At 42.2% G+C, this 21754-nt stretch overlaps 1 protein-coding gene across 4 annotated transcripts in view; it reads left to right on the forward strand.

The window, feature by feature from the left end:
* Window positions 1-21754, forward strand: part of brip1 (BRCA1 interacting helicase 1) — an 87096-nt gene that overhangs the window by 8218 nt on the left and 57124 nt on the right. For 3 of the 4 annotated variants that reach the window (XM_061681635.1, XM_061681636.1, XM_061681638.1), the window contains exons 3-7: window positions 7318-7524; window positions 9569-9696; window positions 11009-11119; window positions 13275-13541; window positions 17523-17744. In XM_061681635.1, coding sequence (XP_061537619.1) covers window positions 7318-7524; window positions 9569-9696; window positions 11009-11119; window positions 13275-13541; window positions 17523-17744 — 935 coding nt within the window. Of the gene's footprint in view, window positions 1-7317; window positions 8295-8400; window positions 8628-9568; window positions 9697-11008; window positions 11120-13274; window positions 13542-17522; window positions 17745-21754 lie in introns of those variants that run through there. The other variant, XM_061681637.1, reaches the window with a different exon arrangement.

Consider the following 21754-nt stretch of genomic DNA (forward strand, 5'->3'; position numbering starts at 1 on the left):
GCCGCCATGGACTGTATGCACGCTCGGCACACAAGACCCCATTGCCGGAAAAAAAAAGTGTGTTAAAGCTTGCTTAAAGTTTGTTGAATACTGGGAGAATATAGTCTGGTCTGAGAGCAAAATTGAACTGTTTGGATGCCATAATGCACACCACGTTTGGAGGAGAAATGGCACTGCACATCACCCTAAAAACACCATACCAACAGTGAAATTCGGAGGTGGTAACATGATGGTAATGGGGCCGCTTTTCTGGAAATGGTACTGGTAAACCTCACATTATTGAAGGAAGGATGAATGGGCAAATGTACCGTGACATTCTTGACAAACATCTGCTGCCATCTATGAGGATGATGAAAATGAAACATGGGTGGACATTTCAGCAGGATAATGATCCAAAACACACTGCCAAGGACACTCTCAATTGGTTTCAAAGAAAAAAAATAGTGATTGTGATTTATTTTATTTTTATTTATTTTTAAAATTTTATTACGAGAGAGAGAAATCTTTGGAAAGAGAGGAAAAGGTACAATTTGTCATGAGTTGTTACCCCTCACTGAAGAGCAAGCAGAAATCATGTTCCTTATACAGAAATGAGAGAGACAGGAAAAAAATACATCCCTCTCATTCCCACAACATTCTCACACAAACGGCTTCCCAGCGGCACTCAAACTTATATTTATGGGAATGGGTGTATGCATAGCATGAAAAAGAACGAGAAATCCAGGAAGTAGTCAAAATAATCCTGAGCACATTTGCAAGGACGCACAGAAGTACAGTGCTGTCTAAGAGCTATGGAACATCCATCCATCTATTTTCTGAGCTACTTCGCCTCACTAGGGTCGCGGGCGTGCTGGAGCCTATCCCAGCTATCATCGGGAAGGAGGCGGGGTACACCCTGAACTGGTTGCCAGCCAATCGCAGGGCACATACAAACAAACCACCATTCGCACTCACATTCACACGTACGGGCAATTTAGAGTGTTCAATTAACATGCATGTTTTTGAGATGTGGGAGGAAACCGGAGTGCCCGGAGAAAACCCACGCAAGCACGGGGAGATGGAGGTTTGTGGGCATTGTGATGGAGGTTTGCACTGCAATCTGGAAAGTGTTGCAGCTTGAATTCGTCCCTCGGACCGACTGGAGCTCAATGGGAAACAGTCGCAGTGGATTTCTGGAGGTTGTAGAACTACCCAAATTGTGTTGGAAGTGTGGACGGGAAACATGTAAACATTCTGGCCCCGTAGCACGTACTACAACTACAAGGGAAGTCATTCTATTGTTTTAATGGCCATTTGCGATGCGTGGGACCGATTCACAACGATAGATGTCGGTGCCTACGGTTGGGAGAGTGATGGAGAGGTGTTCAGACAGACCAGTTTGGGTCCATGCTCCTGCGACATGAAGCCAACTTCCCTCTGGCAGCCAGTCTCCCAGGGACTGAAGTCATGGTGCCCAATGTCATTGTCAGTGATGCGGCATTCCCCCTCACCAAGAACTTAATGCGTCCCTATCCTGGTAGGTGATTGTTTTTTTTTTCCCTCCATGACCTTGTACTATTTGTCTTGTCACCAGTGACATCTCTACACTTCTGTTTACTTAAAACACTGTAGCTTGTTATGTACTATGCAACAAAACCGCATACTATTTCATGCTTGTATGAGTGAGAAGTAGACTTTACACCGTTCTGATCGGCCGATAATTCGCCTTTGTCATAATCCGCCGATCGTCATTTATCGACAAAAGACATTTACTCCACACCGCCGTCATGTACAGTATATTCAAATCAAAAAGCTAGTTTATTTTTAGCCTTGTCGCCTGTCGTTTGACGTAGTACTGTAAATATCTGACCACCAATAATAATACGTAATGCCCAGATCAGACTACGACAAATTTGGTCTTTCACAATTGTCAGACGACTGCAATAAAATCTTGTTCCGATACCACCGCATCCCTCTTTTCACCATCACTGGGCTTCATCTTGTCAACTCAAACGCGACCGGATACACTCGTTACCATAGCGAAGACAACAATAATGGATCACGCCGTGTGTTTATAAGAAGAAAGAGAGGAAAATGTGTGTTGCTGGTCACCGGTGCTCGGGAGAGGAGGTTCTTTTAAGGCTTGCTTGCGGTATGTTTACGTACTTTTAATACGATACCGCTCGCAAGCAGGCAACAAAACGTTATGTAGCCTAGCAAGCTAGTGCTAGCCGTAACGGTTTGCAAACATGCAGGCGTTCTGTCGAATCATGCTCTGTTTTGGTGTGTGTGAAGTAATTTAATTACAGTAAGTTAGCACCCATTATTTCTGTCATCTTGTAATGTTGGTTTGACCTGAGTACCAAGATGGTGCCTACCAGTGTGGTCGCCTCGGTTACGCGCTCTCTAGTATTGTTTTTTGGAGACATTACACGACTCACTTAAACAAGAGGAGACTTGCTAACCATCAAGGAGGCTACTCCGGAGTTTCTTTCACCAACTTTCGCAATTCCGCTCAGTTTTTTCCCTGAGTTACTCATCGGAGCGGCGTCTGCGGTCTTTGGCGCATGGAAGCGGCACCACAGAGGGAAGCGAGCCGGCATCCAGGTGAAACTCACTCAGGATACAGATTGGCGTTCCCGTCGATCCACCTCGCGAATGTACGCTCCCTACCCAACAAAATGGACGAGCTTCATCTTCTGATAAAGACCAGTAAAGACTTCGGACGTTCCGCCGCCATGTGCTTTACGGAGACCTGGCTTTGTGACGCTGTACCCTATGGCGCAGTCTTGCTTTCCGGCTTCCATCTTCACTGAGCAGACCGCGACATGGAATCATTGGGGAAAACAAAAGTCGGCGGGATATGCTTCTATAGCAACGAAAAATGGTGTACGGACGTCACTGATCTCAGCACACACTGCAGCGCGCATTTGGAGTCACTGTTTTTGAACTGTAAGCCATTCTACTCGCCGCGTGAGTTCGCATCATTCATTCTCTCTGGCGCCTACGTTCCGCCTCAAGCTAACACGAATGCCGCACTGCTAATGCTCGCCGAACAAGTCAACGAAATTGGGAAAAAAAAACACCCGGACTCACCCCTCATTATTCTCAGGGACTTTAACAAAGCTAAACTCAACGACGAACTCCCTAAATACAAGCAGCACATCGACTGTCCTACCAGGGAAAATAACATTTTAGAACACTGCGATACTATGCTAAAAAACGCATACTGTGCCCAAATTTGTGCACCACTGGTCTCGTCTGATCACTGCTTAATTCACTTAATACCGACGTACAGGCAAGAACTTAAATGGGCGAAGCCTACAGTGAAAATAGTGAAAAATTGGACCAATGAAGCAAAGATGGAACTTCAAAGCTGTTGAGACTGCACAGACTGGAGTGTCTTTGAAAATTCAGCTGGCAGCCTGGATGAATATACGGACACTGTTGGTACACACACATCTTCACAGAAACCGATGTAGGATGTGACAAAGTCATTTCGCACATTCGACAACAACAAGCCGTGGTTCACTGCTAAACTTACGCAGCTTTGCCAAGCTAAGGAGGACGCATATCAAAGTGGGGAGAGGGCCCTGTATAAGCGAGCTAGAAACCAGCTGACTAAAGAAATTAACATTGCAAAGAGGAACTATGCAGCAAAGTTGGAATAACAGTCTAGTGCTAACGACTCTAAATCAGTCTGGCATGCATTCCAATCGCTGACAAATTAAAAGCGACGATCCCCACAAGCTGAGAACAATAGCACACAAGCCAACGACTTGAACACCTTCTACTGCAGATTTGAAAAGGACACTTTCACACCCCACACCCACCCAGCCACAGCACCGACTTCTGCGTTAACCATGCGCGAACAGGATGTGAGACGCATCTTAAAACAACAAAAGATTAACAAAGCAGCAGGCCCAGACCATGTGTCCCCATCCTGCCTCAAAGTCTGCGCAGACCAGCTCGCTCCAGTCTTCACTCAGATCTTCAATAGATCTCTGGAACGGTGCGAAGTACCATCCTGTTTCAAATGCTCCACCGTCAATGCTCCACCGTCATTCCAGTCCCCAAGAAACCTGCAATCTCGGGTCTAAATGACTTCAGGCCTGTCGCCTTGACATCTTTGGTCATGAAGTCCTTTGAACGTCTCGTGCTGGACCACCTCAAGAGCGTCACAGGCCCCATGCTGGACCCCCTGCAGTTTGCCTACCAAGCGAACAGGTCTGCGGATGATGCAGTCAACATGGGACTGCACTTCATCCTAGAACACCTCGACAGTGCAGGGACCTACGCGAGGATCCTGTTCGTGGACTCATCATCCCTGAACTCATTTTCATTCAAGCTTCTTCAGCTCAGCGTCTCACCTGCCATCTGCCAGTGGATTTACAGCTTCCTGACGGGCAGGACACAGCAGGTGAGGCTGGGAGAGTCCACCTCATCCACACGCAGCATCAGCACTGGGGCGCCCCAAGGTTGTGTCCTCGCTCCGCTGCTCTTCTCTCTACGCGAATGACTGCACCTCAACGCACCCGGCTGTCAAACTCCTGAAGTGTGCAGATGACACCACTGTCATCGGCCTCATCTAGGACGGTGACGAGTCTGCATATCGACAGGAAGCGGAGCGGCTGGAGCTGCGGTGCGGCCGACACAACCTGGAGCTGAACACGCTCAAGACTGTAGACATGATTGTGGATTTCAGGAGGCATCCTTCGCCACAGCTGCCCCTCACGCTGTCCGGCTGCCTTGTCTCAACCGTAGAGACCTTCAAATTCCTGGGAATTACAGTCTCTCAGGACCTGAAGTGGGCGACCAACATCAACTCCGTCCTCAAAAAGGCCCAGCAGAGGATGTACTTTTGTATTACACAAAATGTAATGTCTTTGTTACGGCAATAATTCAAATTTGCATGTCACAATGAATTGTGGGAACTGCGTGGCTTTATCGTCATTATGCTAGCCAGCGGCTCGTCCAAACTGCAGCTTCTCTAATGTCGACAAAACTTGCTGCTTTCCGCTACTAAGGTGCAATGCTTGTTGTGACGCCCCAGCTATCTACGAGCTACAACTAATGCGGCCAAATAAGATGCTGAGCCGTGGAGGCGAATGCGGCTAAATACGATGCCGAGCTGCCGAGGCGAAACTGTGCGCATTGCGTCCGTTGTCAACGCAGCGTCCCTAATCATCGCCTCCATAACCGTGAATAAACTACATTTATTTATCTACAATTATCCTTTTCACGAAGGACGGAGGGAGTATAAGACAGCAGACAGACGGCGGGAAAGCGAGTTGCTAAGCTGTTGTGAGCTGAAGTCGCAAAATAAGTGATACATAAATGTGGGACAGTACACTTGCCACATTGGTCTGGCTGGAACCACTTTATAGCGGAGATTAGCAAATTGTGAGGATCAAAATACAGTAGCATGCAAATTAGTGTCGATAGAAGGAAATACTGAAATGTACTGTACGATAATGCTAGACAGCGACATAAACACAAGGACTGGAAATCCAAACTGAACACGTCACCACTGCGACGTCATTTGAGAAAATGGGCCTATAATTATGAAAGTACAATTAATATAACAAATATTTAGAGTAAACTGTATAAGGTAATGGCGCCACGGTGGGCGACTAATTAGCACATTTGCCTCACAGTTCTGAAGACCCGGGTTCAAATCCAGCCTTACCTGTGTGGAATTTGCATGTTCTCCCCTTGCCTGTGTGAGTTTTCTCCGGGTAATCCGGTTTCCTCCCACATCCCAAAAACATGCATGATAGATTAATTGAAGCCTCTAAATTGCCCGTAGGTGTGAATGTGAGTGCGAATGGTTGGTTGTTTATATGTGCCCTGCTATTGGTTGGCGACCAGTTCAGGGTGTACCCCGCCTTTTGACCAGAGTCAGCTGGGATAGGCTCCAGCACGCCCGCGACCCTAGCGAGGATAAGTGGTGCGGAAGATGAATGAATGAATGCATAAAATAACCTTTATTGGTCCCACAATGGGAAATTTGTATCATTTCAGCAGTAATTTTGGGGACAGGAAATGCAAAAAGAGTTTTCAAGAGAAGACATTTGGCTGCAAATACTTCCACCATTACAAGATTGATGCAATAAATACAGCAAAATAACAAATATTGAATCCACAATTTATTAACTATAACAATTATAAGGTAATTATTATTTGGTGAAACTGAACATTATGCATAATAATTATTATTTTTTATCCTACCACAAAACACACTGCAATAATTGGTCCATGGTAATGTTCTTAATAATAATTTTTAAAAATCTGGAAGTGAATTTCTATAGGTTGACAGCTTTGCAGTCATAGCCATAAATGCAATTTTACTTACGGTTGGCATAGTTTCATAAATAATAATTGGATTAATTTTATAATAATAGTTTGATTAACTTTTATATTTTAATTAATGGAAAGCATTTTGTGTCGAATTCTCTGCATGCGCTTAAAAATGCAATTTGATTAATACGGTGTTTTTTCGGTTTTCAGCCTAAGGCTCCCCAGTTTCAGTCAAGAATTTTCATTTCGGTACGTCACTAAAAATAAGTGAATTAAACTTTGTTATTTTGCACACTATAAGTATAATTTGTGTTTATTATTTATAGAGATTCTTTTTCATGCTTTCATGCTTCTCATTTATTTTTTATTCTATTCAAATGTAGAATATGCTTAAGCAGTGGTTATGTTACATTTAAAAGTGTTTTTGTGACTGGTTTTATTGAAGTTATTTTTCAGGATTTCCTAATATCATTTTTATTAATTTTATTATTGTACATTCTTATTTTTATATTACCCGTTGTTTAACAATAAATGGGTCCATTTTTCTCGTACCTACTGTTGCTGATTGTTGTTCTCTGTTTGAGTGATATTACTTGATCAAGCCTTTAGCACTCCATACTACAAAATAAGTATGAACAGTAATTGCTGATATAAGATCGGACTGATATTGGTATCGGCCAAAATTCAAGGCTGCAATATCTGTATCGGATCGGAAGTGAAAAAGTTGGATAGGGACAACCCTAGTGAATAGCCACAGTCAGTCAAGTCATGATTTTTGAAGGGGTGGCATTACTTTTTCACACAAGGTCAGGTAGCCTTGAATATTTTTCCCTTAATAAATAAAATCACTATTTAGAAATTGCATTTTATGTTTACTTGGGTTATCTTTGTCTGACATCTTAAACATTGAAGTGGGGAACGATGCAAAAATAGAAGAATTTGAGAAGGGAGACAATACTTTATGGCACTGTATACACATAGAAACTGATGAATTGCTGGCGCAGTTGAATACATTTTTGTTTCAATGTGTGATTGCAGATAAAATGCAAAGAGAAGAAAGCTCTGGAGATGAGAGCCACTCTTGTACAATCTCTGATGTTACAAATTCAAATGTGACCATTCCATGCCAGTGTCTGTGCCATAGCAAAGTCAGATGGGCCTCAAATGCCACATTGACCAAAGCTCCTGTTGTTGACCTTACAGTTAAAGAGATGTCAGAACAGCTGCATACCGGATATCAGACCAGTAAGTATCTTATCTATGTTCAAGTCAATTGTTTGAAGAAACTATAATAATGTATATTAATGTATATAAACACAACACAATAATTAAGGACGTGTGTTTGGTAGATTTATTGTGTCATGCTTCTTCAATATATTTTACACCGTTGGAAAACCTGTTTGTTTCCCTTTTTATTTTGTGCCACATATGTAAAGAATATGCATTTGCGATATGAGCAGCGGAGATGAGTATGTGCGCCCATGCCAATTTTGTGAAATCCTCTCTGCCAAGGCCAAACAGCTTTTGTTGCCATCGACTCTTGTTTTCAGCCATTCAGGCACCTGATTGACAACACCTTTTGAGCATGGGTCCTTCTACAGTGGTCAATAGGTGTCTGCTCCAAGAATTGGCATGCTGCATTTGACTGATGTGTTTAGGGGCCTCACGATAGGGCGACTTTAAACTGGGGTTTTGCAAAACCAAGTTGCAGCATTGTTTGATATGAGCCCTAGTACCAGCTCCACACTGAAGGCCAAGTTCCCTCTGATGGGGGGATGTCAGAGATAGGCGGTAAGTGGGTGTCCTAAGAAGACAGCGCCCCAAGAAGTCAGTTTCCTCACCCGGTCAGTATTTCGGTACCGTAGACTGTCTTCAACAGTTTTGCAGTCAAGGTTTGCAGGACGATGTGGCCAAGGGTTCACTGCCAATTATCCGAAACAGCACACAATCTCCGGTCTTAGGGCTGCCAGGAGTCCTGCCATGACATCCCATCACTGTCAGGTCCGTTTGCACAGGTGACGGCAACGTGCACTGGAACCTAAATATGTGATGGCACATTATGTTGAGCAAATGCAAAAAAAAATAATAAAAAAAAGCAATGACAATCCCATATCTCTACAGTCTGAGACCAAACTCTACCCTCCAAGATGACAACGCCTGCCTCCAAAGAGCAGGGTTTATCAGAGACTTCCTCCAAAATTTTGGATTGGTGACGAGGGAATGGTCTTACCTTAACCCCATTGTACCATTGCGGGATCTTGGACATACTGTTCGTGCCAGAGTGATCAACACAACCACGATTTGCAAGAGAATACTGGTTGAAGAATGGGATGTGTGTAACCAGACAGGTGACAAGCATGAACAGGAGGTGCCAGGCTGTTTTGGCTGTGTCTGGTTCATTTACACGCTACTGACTAAGGCTCCTGATTGTTAAATGAATAAATTGTTAAATTGCCAATATGTCTTGTTTATTCAAACTTCCGACTTCAACTTCAGAATACAGATAAACACATGCATGTCTGTGGTTTTGCTTTGTCTTTAATTGGAAAACATTTTTGCTGTCTTTTAAAATTATATTAGAGAGAGAACCTGTTGAGGAAATGGGGGGGACGAGAGTCAAATTACTCGAGTTTACTCATTGCCACTTTTATGACTTGCAACTTGCTTGCCAAATACTTCAGACTTTCACTTTGACTGAGTCGCCAAGAGACTTGACTTTGACTTGAACTTCATAATTCGACATGTCGTCTCGTTTAGAAAATCTGGAATTTTTTCAATTCAACCTTATCCAGGTAAGGTATTTGTAATGCCAACCTGGCTGCAGACAGCAGAGTAAAACAAAGCGAAATCGAAGCAAATACATACACAAACTGTACAATGTAATATAGTAACAAGTTAAATTGTGTTGCCATTGTCTGACCAAGATACGGCAAGATCTCATGGCAGTGGTCTGACACGGTGCAATTGTGAAAGACCAAATTTGTTTTATGGCGTGATCCAGGCATTAGCAGTTAGCACTGCTCATCCTCATGATATTGTTGCTTATTTACTGCAATGGATACTTAGATTGGTGACTACGCAAGCGTGAAATGCTAGTTCCTCGGCGGCTTTTCCCCCACTTTTCACTTCTCAATATTCACAATATTATGTTAGCCAAAAATTAGAGCGGGAAAGAGATTATCGATTGTTATAGTACTCTTACCAGGTTGCCATTCAACAGCGACAATGCAAGATACACACATTCCACAGTATATTTATCAAATATACTCTCTTCATTTGTGTCTTTCAGCCAAGTCAGTTCCTGGAAAAAGGTTACTCTCTGAACTGGGTGACACAATCCAGCTTTCCAACAACACTGACCATGACAAAGCAGATTTCCAGCCTGAGAGGAAACTCATTCGCACTGCTGTAACCAAGGTAGCGTTAGTATATATATTTTTTTTAAATTACACTGTTACCTTACATTTACAGCATGTTCAGTTACTGACTCAGAACGCTATTTTGGCTCCTGCAGCCTTTTGGTTGTGCCTGATTTTGTTCTGTAATTTTATCAGACCCTTTGTTTATTTTTCTTTTATGTAAGTATACCTGGTGATTGTTGTGCACCAACTCGGGGAGTGACTGGTTAAGTTACAAATACATAGAGGCACAACGTCCGGTATTTTGGACTTAAACGAGATCCTTACATAAAGAGTGTCATGAAAAACTGTTTGCCCTTTTCAAATTCTTCATTTTTTGCAGTTTCCCCACTTTTACATTTAAGAACATAAAACAAATGTAAATATCAGACAAAGATTACCCAAGTGCAGTTGACAAAACAAGACCAAATGCAGTTTTGAAATGGTTTATTTATTGAGGGTAAGAGAACTTCCAAAGCTATGTGACCCTGTGTGAAAACGTAATTGCCCCCCTGTTGATGAGGGTGGCCCAACCAGGTTTCAAAGATTCATAACTTTCTCAGTATTTATCACAGGAAAATGACACTTAGATAAAATCGTCTATTAATGATCAGTCTGATAATGCTAGTGCTTATGTCACTGAATCTTTGAAATTTGCCACACATACCTACTTTAAGTACTACTCTCTTTATCCTCTGGCTGGAGCTCCTCCTGCACCATACTGAGTCGGCTTAAATGCATTGCCTGTTTTGAAAATGATTGCTCATTTGCTCTAAGATACCTTATATAATTCAACATCATGAATTTGTAGCTGTTTTATTGTTACTTACACACCGACGGTGGCTTGCGAAAGTATTCTTACACCACTTTTTGTCACGTAAATTGATTTATTGTATTGGGAATTTTTGGGTGATAGACTAACACAAAGTGGCACATCATTGTCAAGTGAAAGTAAAATATGTGGTTTTCAAGTGTTGCCACAGATTCTAAATGGGATTTAGCTCTTTACTATGACACACTTTTTATTTAGGTGTGTCATAGTAAAGGGGGCTGAATACTTATGCATACCACAATTTTAAGATTACAGATTATTTAAAAAAAAAAAAAAAATTAAAAATCTTATTATTTTTCTTCTCACAATTATGTGCCACTTTGTGTTTGTCTATCAGATGAAGTCCCAAATAAGATTAACCTACCTTTGTGGTATGTGGAAAAAATGAGGATACATTCAACGGCTATACTGTAAATCCTTTTGCAAGCCAGTCTGGTCCTGCATTTCTGATAGTTTGACACTTATTCTTCAGATGAGTAAAACACAAGGTCTGTTGTAGGGAGTTGTATTTTCAGAAGACGTGCCAGAGCTGGAAAATCACCCTACAAGCCCTCAGAGTTCAATTATGGAGTCAAAAGTCCATGGAGCTGGATTATTGTCCTCGTGCCTTGTGAGTATAGATGGGGTAAATGCCCCACCAGCCATATTACATTTTATTGATTTCTTTTAAGATGGGCAAAAATGTCATCTTCATTTGGAATGAAGTTAAGACAAATATTTTTCTCATATAAACTAGAGATGACACATGACATTTGCATGTCACAATTATCATGACCACGTGTCGTGGTCAGTATTGTGTCAATTACTTGAATTAATTAGTTATAGTTAGTAATTAATATATATATATATATATATATATAACATATATGACCACATATATGTACATTTGTGTGCATACGTTTACATACCCAGGCAGAATTTGTGAATGTTTTTTTTTTAATTGAATTTTTTTTTTTTTAATATATATATATATATATATATATATATATATATATATATACACGACTGATGACTGAACAACAACCAACATTCATTTCTTTATGGTTGTTTTGTTTAATGTTAATGCTTTTCTGAAATGCTTGACAATTTAATTTGAATCCCATTAAAATAAAATTCAATGTTTCAGAATTGTACATATCTTACAAATTCTGCCTGGGTAATCAAACAAATGAGCACAACTGTGTGTTTTCTCATTTACGAAATAAAAGTAGGCCTTTGAATTTCAAAATGAGAGCAAGTAAATAGAAACCATTTAGTGTTCAATTAAAGTGCTTAACTTCAGAATAATTATTTGAAAAAAGCTAACAAAATACAGATAATACTTTGCAGGTTTTTCCAAAGTATTCATAAAAAAAAAAATAATAATTTTTTAAAGTACAGCCATATCGGCAGCCATATTGCGGAAAGACGCGTCGTTTCATGTTGATGCGCGTGAGAGAAGGTTTCCCTGCATGCCAAACAAAGAGATGAGTTGACTCAGAGGCTTTGTACATCCCTGTACTGTACGGGCACTCATACAAGGTGCGTGATTGGCTCCCGGCGCGACATCGACCAATGAGAGCATGAGTGGATTTATCCTGCGAACTGATTGGCTGCGCATCATCGCAGCCTCACCCAGCATCTTCCGTTGTTGTGTCTCGCCAGTCTCGTCCACGCTGTTCTGTTCGCAATAATGTTTTTGTTTGAGCGATCATTTTTTTGATTAGTTCAGCAAGCCCTTACATTGCCGCCTAAGCGCTGTGCCCCTGTGAAAGTTTCCTCCAGGGGACCCAAGAGGAAGAAGATGATGACCATCAGCGAAAAAGTGAAACTTTTAGATTTGATCAAAGAGGGCAGAAGTTATGCAGCTGTGGCACGCCATTATGGCGTGAATGAATCTACAGTGCGGTACATAAAGAAAGAGGAAGCAAACATCCGCAAAACTGCTTCAATAACCTTCAATAAGGAAGCGAAACGTGTGATAACTCCGTGTAATAAGAGAATTGTGAAAATGGAAGCAGCATTGGCATTGCGGATTGCAGGGAAAATACTGAGTTTGGAGACTAATATTATCAGGACAAAGTCAATGTTAATTACTGTATAAGGTTTGATAATGAAATATTTCAGTAAATACGTGTACTGTTGTAATCTTTGTCTCAAATATGTAAAATATAAACACTCTTTACATATTTTAAACATTCTGGTACCCACATACATGAAAATTCCTGATGGGGGGGGCAAATCCTGCTTTGCGGTTTTTCACCTTTCGCAGGGGGTTCTGGTCCCTATTAACCGCGGAAAAACGAGGGAACACTGTACTTCGTTTTGATCGTATGGGTAGAAGCAAAATCATGCATTGTAAAAATGCATTATACATAGGTAGAAGGGTTTTCCAGAATTTTGAGGTCCACTTTGGGGGTGCGTTTTATACATGGGTGTGCATTATACACAAGAAATTACAGTAATTCCTTTGAGTTCATACGAAGGTCGAATACTAATCAATGCATTGTGGCCTGTCTAGCTACTAAATCCATTGCCGCACTGTCAAATTTGATCCCCCCCCCAGATTCTTGGTCATTGGGTCAGGTCCGCAGAAAAATTTCTTTGTTGGGGGAAACATTAAAATGGCCGGGAGGAGGACTTTTAACTAGGTCACCAGCTCTTGGGGGTGCTGTCGACCAATGTATTTTTAAAGGGCGTATTCGTTACAGGGACCCACCCTGATGTATCTTTTTTTTTTTTGTACTCTAATTCATTATTTTCTTTTTCTTCAAATTTTATTTCAGTCCCCTGAATCATGCATCCAGTGCCCATGTGCATCAGCCAAGGACACTGTGAAGGATAAAGATGCCAAAAGGAAGATCCCCAAGATTTACTTTGGCACACGCACACACAAACAAATAACTCAAATTGTTCATGAGATGAAGCGTACTGCATACTCCACTGCTCCAATGACCATATTATCCAGCAGAGATCATACCTGTATCAACCCAGATGTGGCGCCTCACTCCAACCGGAATGAACTCTGCAAGGATCTACTCACGGCCAAAGATGTGAGATCTCACCAGCACCCCATACACATAACAGCCATCTTTTCAATTATTATATGTAAGCGGGCTTTCCATTACCACCTGAGCTCAGTGGGAGTCTCTACAATAGTAGAAGTGAACATGTATGTGTATGCACACACAGGTTTGGGTAGGTGATAGTGTTACCTCCTTTGATACAGTTGTAGTATAGACAATACAAGCCTTGGTCCGTAGACTTGATTACTTAAACCTTGTCAAATAATATAAATAATACAACAACAACAACCTCCATCCATCCATTTTCTGAGCCGCTTCTCCTCACTAGGGTCGCGGGCGTGCTGGAGCCTATCCCTGCTATCATCGGGCAGAAGGCTGGGTACACCCTGAACTGGTTGCCAACCAATCGCAGGGCACATACAAACAAACAAACAACCATTCGCACTCACATTCACACCTACGGGCAATTTAGAGTCTCCAATTCATGCATGTTTTTGGGATGTGGTAGGAGAAAACCCACGCAGGCACGGGGAGAACATGCAAACTCCACACAGGCGGAGCCGGGGATTGAACCCGGGTCCTCAGAACTGTGAGGCTGACGCTCTAACCGGTCGCCCACCGTGCCGCCACAACAACAACTAGTTGATAATGTAAAAAAAGCTCATAGTCCATTCGGGAACCTTTTTGGCAAAGAGAGCCATGTAAGCCACATATTTTAAAATGTATTTCTGTGAAACCCATATTTTTTAACCCTGAATACAACTAACAGCTTGCATTTTTAAGCAAGATCAACAATTTTAGAATATGTCTCCGAATATATTCTTTTTAACAACATTATTATACTGTAGCTAACCAATAATAAATATTTCTTCATCATTAATGCGACTTTGGTTCTGCACGGTTTTGCTGATGGCTATTTAGTCTGGTTGATACAAGGTGAGGTTAAGCTTAATGCAGGCGTTGAGGCTTCCATCCGTTAAACGTGATCGTAGGTTGGTCTAGATCTTTTATAGATGTGAGAACGACTGCTTACATGCATACGTAGTGACAAACATGGTCAATACAGCAATACTCACGCTGTAGTGTGTGGTATGTGACAAGAAGCATGTTCTAGGTTTTGACAATCAGCTGGTCTGCGGGTTGATGTTTTTTCATTTCTGTCCACTTGTTTGTTAGCCAACTCTGCTTAGTGTTGTGCAAGTCAATTTAGAATGGAATGATAACTTGGGAAGGGTCTATTTTCATGAAGAAGCGCAACAAATCCAGAGTTTATCCATTGTTAGACTTTTTTGTAATTGTATCGCAAGCTCAATGAAAGACTTTTTGGCAAAACAGCAAGATTTTCCTCATGCAGTGTCGACCGGTTAGGCTTTCATCCATCCGTCCGTCCATCCATCCATCCATCCATTCATTCATTTTCTTTCGCTTATCCCTGGTGGGGTCGCGGAGGGGCAGCAGCTTAAGAAGGGAAGCCCAGACTTCCCTCTCCCCAGCCACGTCGTCCAGCTCTTCCAGGGGGATCCTGTGGCATTCCCCCTGTGCCAAACTTGGCCTTACCTCAGCACCTTCTTTACCACGACAGACCAATGGAGTATCCGCATCACTTCAGATGTTGCACCGCTCTCCTGCTCCTTTCTTCCCTCACTTGTGAGCAAGACCCTGAGATACTTGAACTCCTCCACTTGAGACAGGATCTCTTCCTCGACCCGGAGAGGGCACGCCATGCTTCTCCGACTGAGGACCATGGCCTCAAATTTGGAGGTACGGATTTTCATCCAAGCTGCTTCACACTCTGCTACATCCTCTGCTGGGCCTTTTTAAGGATGGAGTTGATGTTGGTCTCCCACTTCAGAAGAGAAGAAGAAGAAGAATCACCTTTTATTGTCATAAACATGCATGCATGCAGACGAAATTTGTTTTCTGCATTTAACCCATCACAGTAAACACATACACATGTTAGTGGAACACACTGGAGCAGGGGGCAGCTGAAGCGCCTGGGGAGCATTTTGGGGTATCAGTGTCTTGCGAGTCCGGGGCATATTGGCGGATGGTCCAGTCGGGGTCTTGAACCCACGGTGGCAGGCGACGATTTTAACCATTTGGCCACGACTGCCCAGGTCCTGAAAGACTGTAATTCCCAGGAACTTGAAGGCCTCGACGGTTGTCACAGGGCAGTTGGACAGTGTGAGGAGCAGCTGTGGCAAAGGATGCCAAAGTCCATGATCATCTCTACAGTCGTGAGCGTGTTCAGCTCCAGGTTGTGTCGGGCACACCAAAGTTCCAACCACTCCACTTCCTGTTGATATGAAGACTTTGATGAGGCCGATGACTGTGGTGTCGTCTGCAAGCTTCAGGAATTTGACAACTGGGTGTGCTTAGGTGCAGTCGTTCGTGTAGAGAGAGGAGAGCAGCAGAGAGAAGACAGATCCTTGGGCACCCCGGTGCTGATGGTGCGTGGGGATGAGGTGGTGTCCCGCAGCCTCACCTGCTGTGTCCTGCCCGTCGGGAAGCTGTGAATCTACCGGCAGATGGCAGGTGAGACGCTGAGTTGGAGAAGCTTGGAGGAGAGGCGTTTCAGGGGAGATGGTGTTGAACACAGAGCTGAAATCCACAAACAGGATCCTCGCGTAGGTCCCTGCGCCGTCGAGGTGTTCTAGGATGAAGCGCGATCCCATGTTGACCACATAATCCACAGACCTGTTTGATCAGTAGGCAAACTGCAGGGGGTCCAGGAGTGGTTCTGTGACGCTCTTGAGGTGGTCCAGTACGATGCGTTTCATGAACACAGATGTCCTGGCGACAATCCTGTAGTTATTCAGACCAGAGATTGTAGATTTCTTGGGGACTGGGATGATGGTGGAGCGTTTGAAACAGGATGGTACTTCAGACAGTTCCAGAGATCTATTGATCTGTGTGAAGACTGGAGCCAGCGAGTCCACACAGACTTTGAGGCACGATGGGGCCCGCCGTTGTGTTGAACGCTTGACAAAAAACTAGCAAGGTTAGCCTAAAAATTGACCCTTATCCACGCTCCCAAATGTAAAATGTTATTAATTAAAAACAAAGGTTAAATGTAAAAGCGTAGGTAATAAATGAGAAAAGTGGTACGAGTCAGTCTTCTCAGGCATGTACTGTGTGTTATGACTCACGTCACAGACAAGATTATCTTGCATGGTGGTGAGTGATAAAACTGGACATTTTATAGTGGCCTTTTATTATGGGCAGCCGAAGGCACACTTGTGCAATAATCATGCTGTTTATTCAGAATCTTAATATGCCACACCTGTGAGGTCAAAGGAATATCTTGGCAAAGGGTAAGTGCTCACTAACAGATTTAGACAGATCTGGGAAGAATCTTTGAGAGAAATGAGCCTTTTGTGTACAAAGGGGGAAAAAAGAAGTGTTGAGTTCAGCTTATTAAAAATGTGAGCAAAACCAAGTGTCTTTGTACTTTTAAGTATATGTATTTGGGGACACAATTATTGCGCAGACATAACCACAACATGGCATGAAATATAAGACTATTTCAATACAATGAGTTCCACGACTGATAAGACAGAGGCTCTATGCTCAAGGTGGGAGGGAGAATACTGTATTAAGAGTAAGGACAACCCCAATTCCAATGAAGTGGTGTCCTCAGTTTATTGAATGTTGTTAAAAGAAAAGGTGATGCAACACAGTGGTAAACATGACCCTGTCCCAGATTTTTTAGAACGTGTTGCAGCCATAAAATTCTACGTTAATGATTATTTGCTAAAAACAATTAAGTTTATCAGTTTGAACATTAAATATCTTTTCTTTGTACCGTATTCAATTAATTATAGGTTGAACATTATTTTCAAATCATTGTATTCTGTTTTTATTTATGTTTAACACAACCTCCCAACTTCATTGGAATTAGGGTTGTAAGTAAGTTATGTCTCAAGCTGTGCCAATTAAAAAATATAATTCGATGTGAATGTCTTACTACTTACTTACCCATATCACAAAATTGTTTTTACATCTTAGGCAAGATCATGCCGTTACTTCCATGCAGTACAGAAAATGGCCAACCACAACACTCTGCAGTTGATCCATGGAATGTGCCAAGCTTGGGACATTGAGGATCTGGTTTCATTGGGCAAACGGCTTCGCTCATGTTCATACTATGCTGCTCGTGAACTCATGCAAGGCTCCTACATCATCTTCTGTCCATATAACTACCTGTTAGATCCAGTGATCAGAGAAAGTGTGAGTAGATGTTTGGAAATTGAGATGTTACTATTCCATGCGCAATGTTTAAGCGTGAAATATGCAAGTTTTCAAAATGCGAGCAAGATTTGTGTAGCCTCATTTCAGTCCCCACCCCCACCGCCTCACGTGTCTGCCCAAAGAAACGCTCCCAGCTCACTCAACGAAAAAGAACCAGGAAGAGAGCACGGTCATCCTGCTCGCCTGGCCTCTTCAGAGTGGACCACTAGAACGCAACGTTACACAAAATTTTACTGATATGGTTTGCTAATTTTCTGGGAATGTACAATCATAAATATGAGAGCTGATCAACTTACTTGACGACTCAGTGATAATGGTGACGTGACATACAGTATACAGCGGCTGAAATAAGTACTTATGAGATCATAATTTTTCTCACTAAATATGTTTCCAAAGGTGCTATTGACATGAAATCACCTGATGTTGGGAATAACCCAAGTACGGTATTTTCACGACCATAAGGCGCACCGTATTAAAAGGTGCAGTCTCATTTACGGGGCCTATTTCTGTATTTAACACACACGTAAGGCGCACCGTATTATTGGGCGCAGGCATGGTAAAACATACGCTAGCTTAAAACATACGGGAGCACGCGTGCACGCTAAAACAATGTTTTTAAAAAGGCAGCAGGAGCTAAACTGAGTTCGGTTGTATTTTATGGAAGTATTTAACAATGTACCCACGTTATTTTTTTTTATCAATCCTCATCCACAAATCCATCAAAGTCCTCATCTTCTGTATCCAAAATGAACAGCCGGGCAAGTTCTCAATCAAACACGGCAGGTTCCCTCTCGTCATTGTCGGAGTTGGTCTCGTTGCCGTGCGGCTCCTCAGAAATGATGCCGGCTTTTGCGAAAGCTCGAAGAACAGTGCAAGCAGACACGTGAGCCCAAGTATCCACAATCCATTCACAAATTGTGGCGTAACTCGCCCGGCGCTGCCGCCTAGTCTTAGTATCTGTCATCCATCGCTCCCACGCCGCTCGCAACTTCACTTTGAACGCCCTGTTTACACGGATGTCCAGCGGTTCGTCAAGCCTCCCAGAATGATGGCAAGCTCCAAGTTATTGCACTCAGTCGAAAAGTGACTGTAGAGACGCTTCTCCCGGCTGTTCTTTGCTCATTAATCCATTGCTCGAGTTGGTCATCCAACTCGGGCCACTTCGCCTTGTTTCCGCATTTTGTTTTTCTTTTTTTTCCACGGAAACTCAGCTTTGTCTTCTTGACTTGGCGAAGCTCGTTTTCCTGCTTCCTCCACTTGCGAACCATGGATTCGTTGATCTTGAATTCTCTCGCGGCTGCTCGATTCCCATGTTCCTCTGTCTAACTAATAGCTTGCAGTTTAAACTGTGCTTCATAAGCGTGTCTCTTCGTTGGTGCCATTTTCGGGGGTCCTTAGCCAAACCAATGCACATACCGGAACTATATACCTACTGGGGGCGTGTCTTTAGCCTCCTCTATCACGCGCACCCTTCCCCCTTTACGTCCGCATGCTGTCCTCAGTCACAGATTTTGGAACTCGGTGCACACATAAGGTTCGCCGCATTATAAGGCCCCCCGTCCATTTTGGAGAAAATTCAATACTTTTAAGTGCGCCTTATGGCCGTGAAAGTACGGTAATCCATACATACAACGAAAGTAGAACAAATAAGATCAGGAATTAAGTTGTGTGTAATAATGTGAAATGACACAGGGAAAAAGTATTGAACACATGAAGAAAAGGAGGTGCAAAAAAGTCATGGAAAGCCAAGACAACACCTAAAATCTATCAATAATCAAACAGCAATCCAGCCCCTTGTCAGTGCAAATTAATATCAGCTGGTTCAGTCCTAATTGATGGCCTACATAAAGGTCTCATTGCCAAGGTGTGAGTCAAGACACATCTCATGATGGGTAAGAGCTAAGCGCTTCCTCAAGACCATCGCTAAGTAATTGTTGCAAAATATAATGATGGCATTGGTTACAGGCACATATCTAAACTTCTGAATGTTCCAGTGAGCACGATTGGGCCCATAATATGTAAGTGAAAAGCCAATCATACCACCATAAATTTGCCTTGATCAGGTGCTACTCGCAAGATTTCTGACAGAGTAGTGCAAAGAATAATCAGAATAGTTGACCAAGAGCCAAGGACCACCTGTGGAGAGCTTCAAAAAGACATGGAATTAGCAGGTACTGTTGTCACAAGGAAAACGGTGAGTAATGCACTCCGCCGCCATGGCCTGTATGCACGCGCATCACTTAAGACCCCATTGCTGGGGAAAAAAAAAGCATGTCAAAGCTCGTTTAAAGTTTGCTGAACATTTGGACAAGCCAGTGAAATACTAGGAGGCTATAGTTGAACTCTGTTGATGCCATCATGCACACCACGTTTGGAGGAGAAATGGCACTACACATCACCTTAAGAGCACCATACCAACAGTGAAATTCGGAGGTGGGACCATGATGGTGTGGGGCTGCTTTTCAGCAAATGGAACTGGAAAACTTCACATTATTGAAGGAAGGATGAATCAGAATCATCTTTATTTGCCAAGTATGCCCAAAAAACAAACAAGGAATTTGTCTCCGGTAGTTGGAGCCGCTCTAGTACGACAAGACAGTCAATTGACAGAGAACACTTTTGAGACATAAAGAAATTGAGAAAAACAGTCATTGAATAAAGGGTTGCTAGTTATCATTCTTGAAAAAATCTGTTGCCATCTACGAGGATGATGAAAATTGAACGAAGGTGGACATTTTAGCAGGATAATGATCCAAAACATACTGCCAAGGAAACTCTCAATTGGGCTCAAAGAAAAAAAATAATGCTGCTAGAATGGCCCAGCCAATCACCTGACTTGCATCCAATTGAAAATGTATGGAAAGAACTGAAACTCAAGGTACATAAAAGAAGCCAATGGAACTTTCAAGATTTGAAGACTGCTTGTGTAGAGGAATGGGGCAAAATCACACCAGAGCAATGCATGCAACTAGTTTCTCCATACAGAAGATTTTTGTACAAAGTATTCAATAAATACCAGTTGGCATGCTCAATACTTTTCCCCTGTGTCATTTCACATTATTATAGACAACTTAATTTTTGAGCTTATTTGTTCTACTTTCTTTGTATGTATGGATTACTTGGGTTGTTCCCAACATCTGGTAAAATCTTCATCAATAGCACCTTTGGAAATATATTTATTGAGAAAAATGGTGACGTTAAATACTTGTTTCAGCCGCTGTATATTTTTAAGTACATGCGCTGTGGCAGAATTGCAGTTCTTGTCATAATAAATTGTACAATATTCTTTGATTCATGATGATTTGAATTATTATATTATTATCGGCTTTTTTTTTTTTTTTTTTTTTAATGCACCACCGAGTCACCACCGATTAATTTGTTGCCCTACTGTCAGGTCATAGTAACAGTATTAACCGATGGAAAAAAAAGTGTTGTTGTAAACTCCAGCTTTAATGCATGTGCGAAGTAAATAAAGTACCGTAATTTCCCGTTTATAATGCACATCCGCCCCCCCCACCCCAAAAAAAAGTAAAAATGTCAATGGTGCGCATTATACATGGGTAAAGGAGAAAAAAAAAAAAACTTTTATAAATAGATGCCGCCATCAAGAGGGTATGAAAAAGCTGCACACTTTCATTCCAATATGCCACCGCCCCCTGGAGGTTATGAAAAAGGTGTAGCCTACACTTTCATTCCAATATGACAGGGCTACATGTGACTGCATAATACGTATAGTTGTGCTCATAAGTTCACGTACCCTGGCAGAATTTGTGAAATATATGCTATTTGGGAAATATTGTTTTTTTAAATAGGACTGATGACTGAACAACAACCATCATTTTCTTTATGGTTATGTTTTGTTTTATGATCATGTTTTTATGAAATGCTTGACAGTTTAATTTGAATCCCATTAAAATAAAATTAAATGTGTTTCGCCTGGCCCTTAATGTTTTCTTTAAAGAATTGTACACGTTACAAATTCTGACTGG

This window comes from Phycodurus eques, chromosome 7, assembly GCF_024500275.1.
Source record: "Phycodurus eques isolate BA_2022a chromosome 7, UOR_Pequ_1.1, whole genome shotgun sequence".
Taxonomy (NCBI): domain Eukaryota; kingdom Metazoa; phylum Chordata; class Actinopteri; order Syngnathiformes; family Syngnathidae; genus Phycodurus; species Phycodurus eques.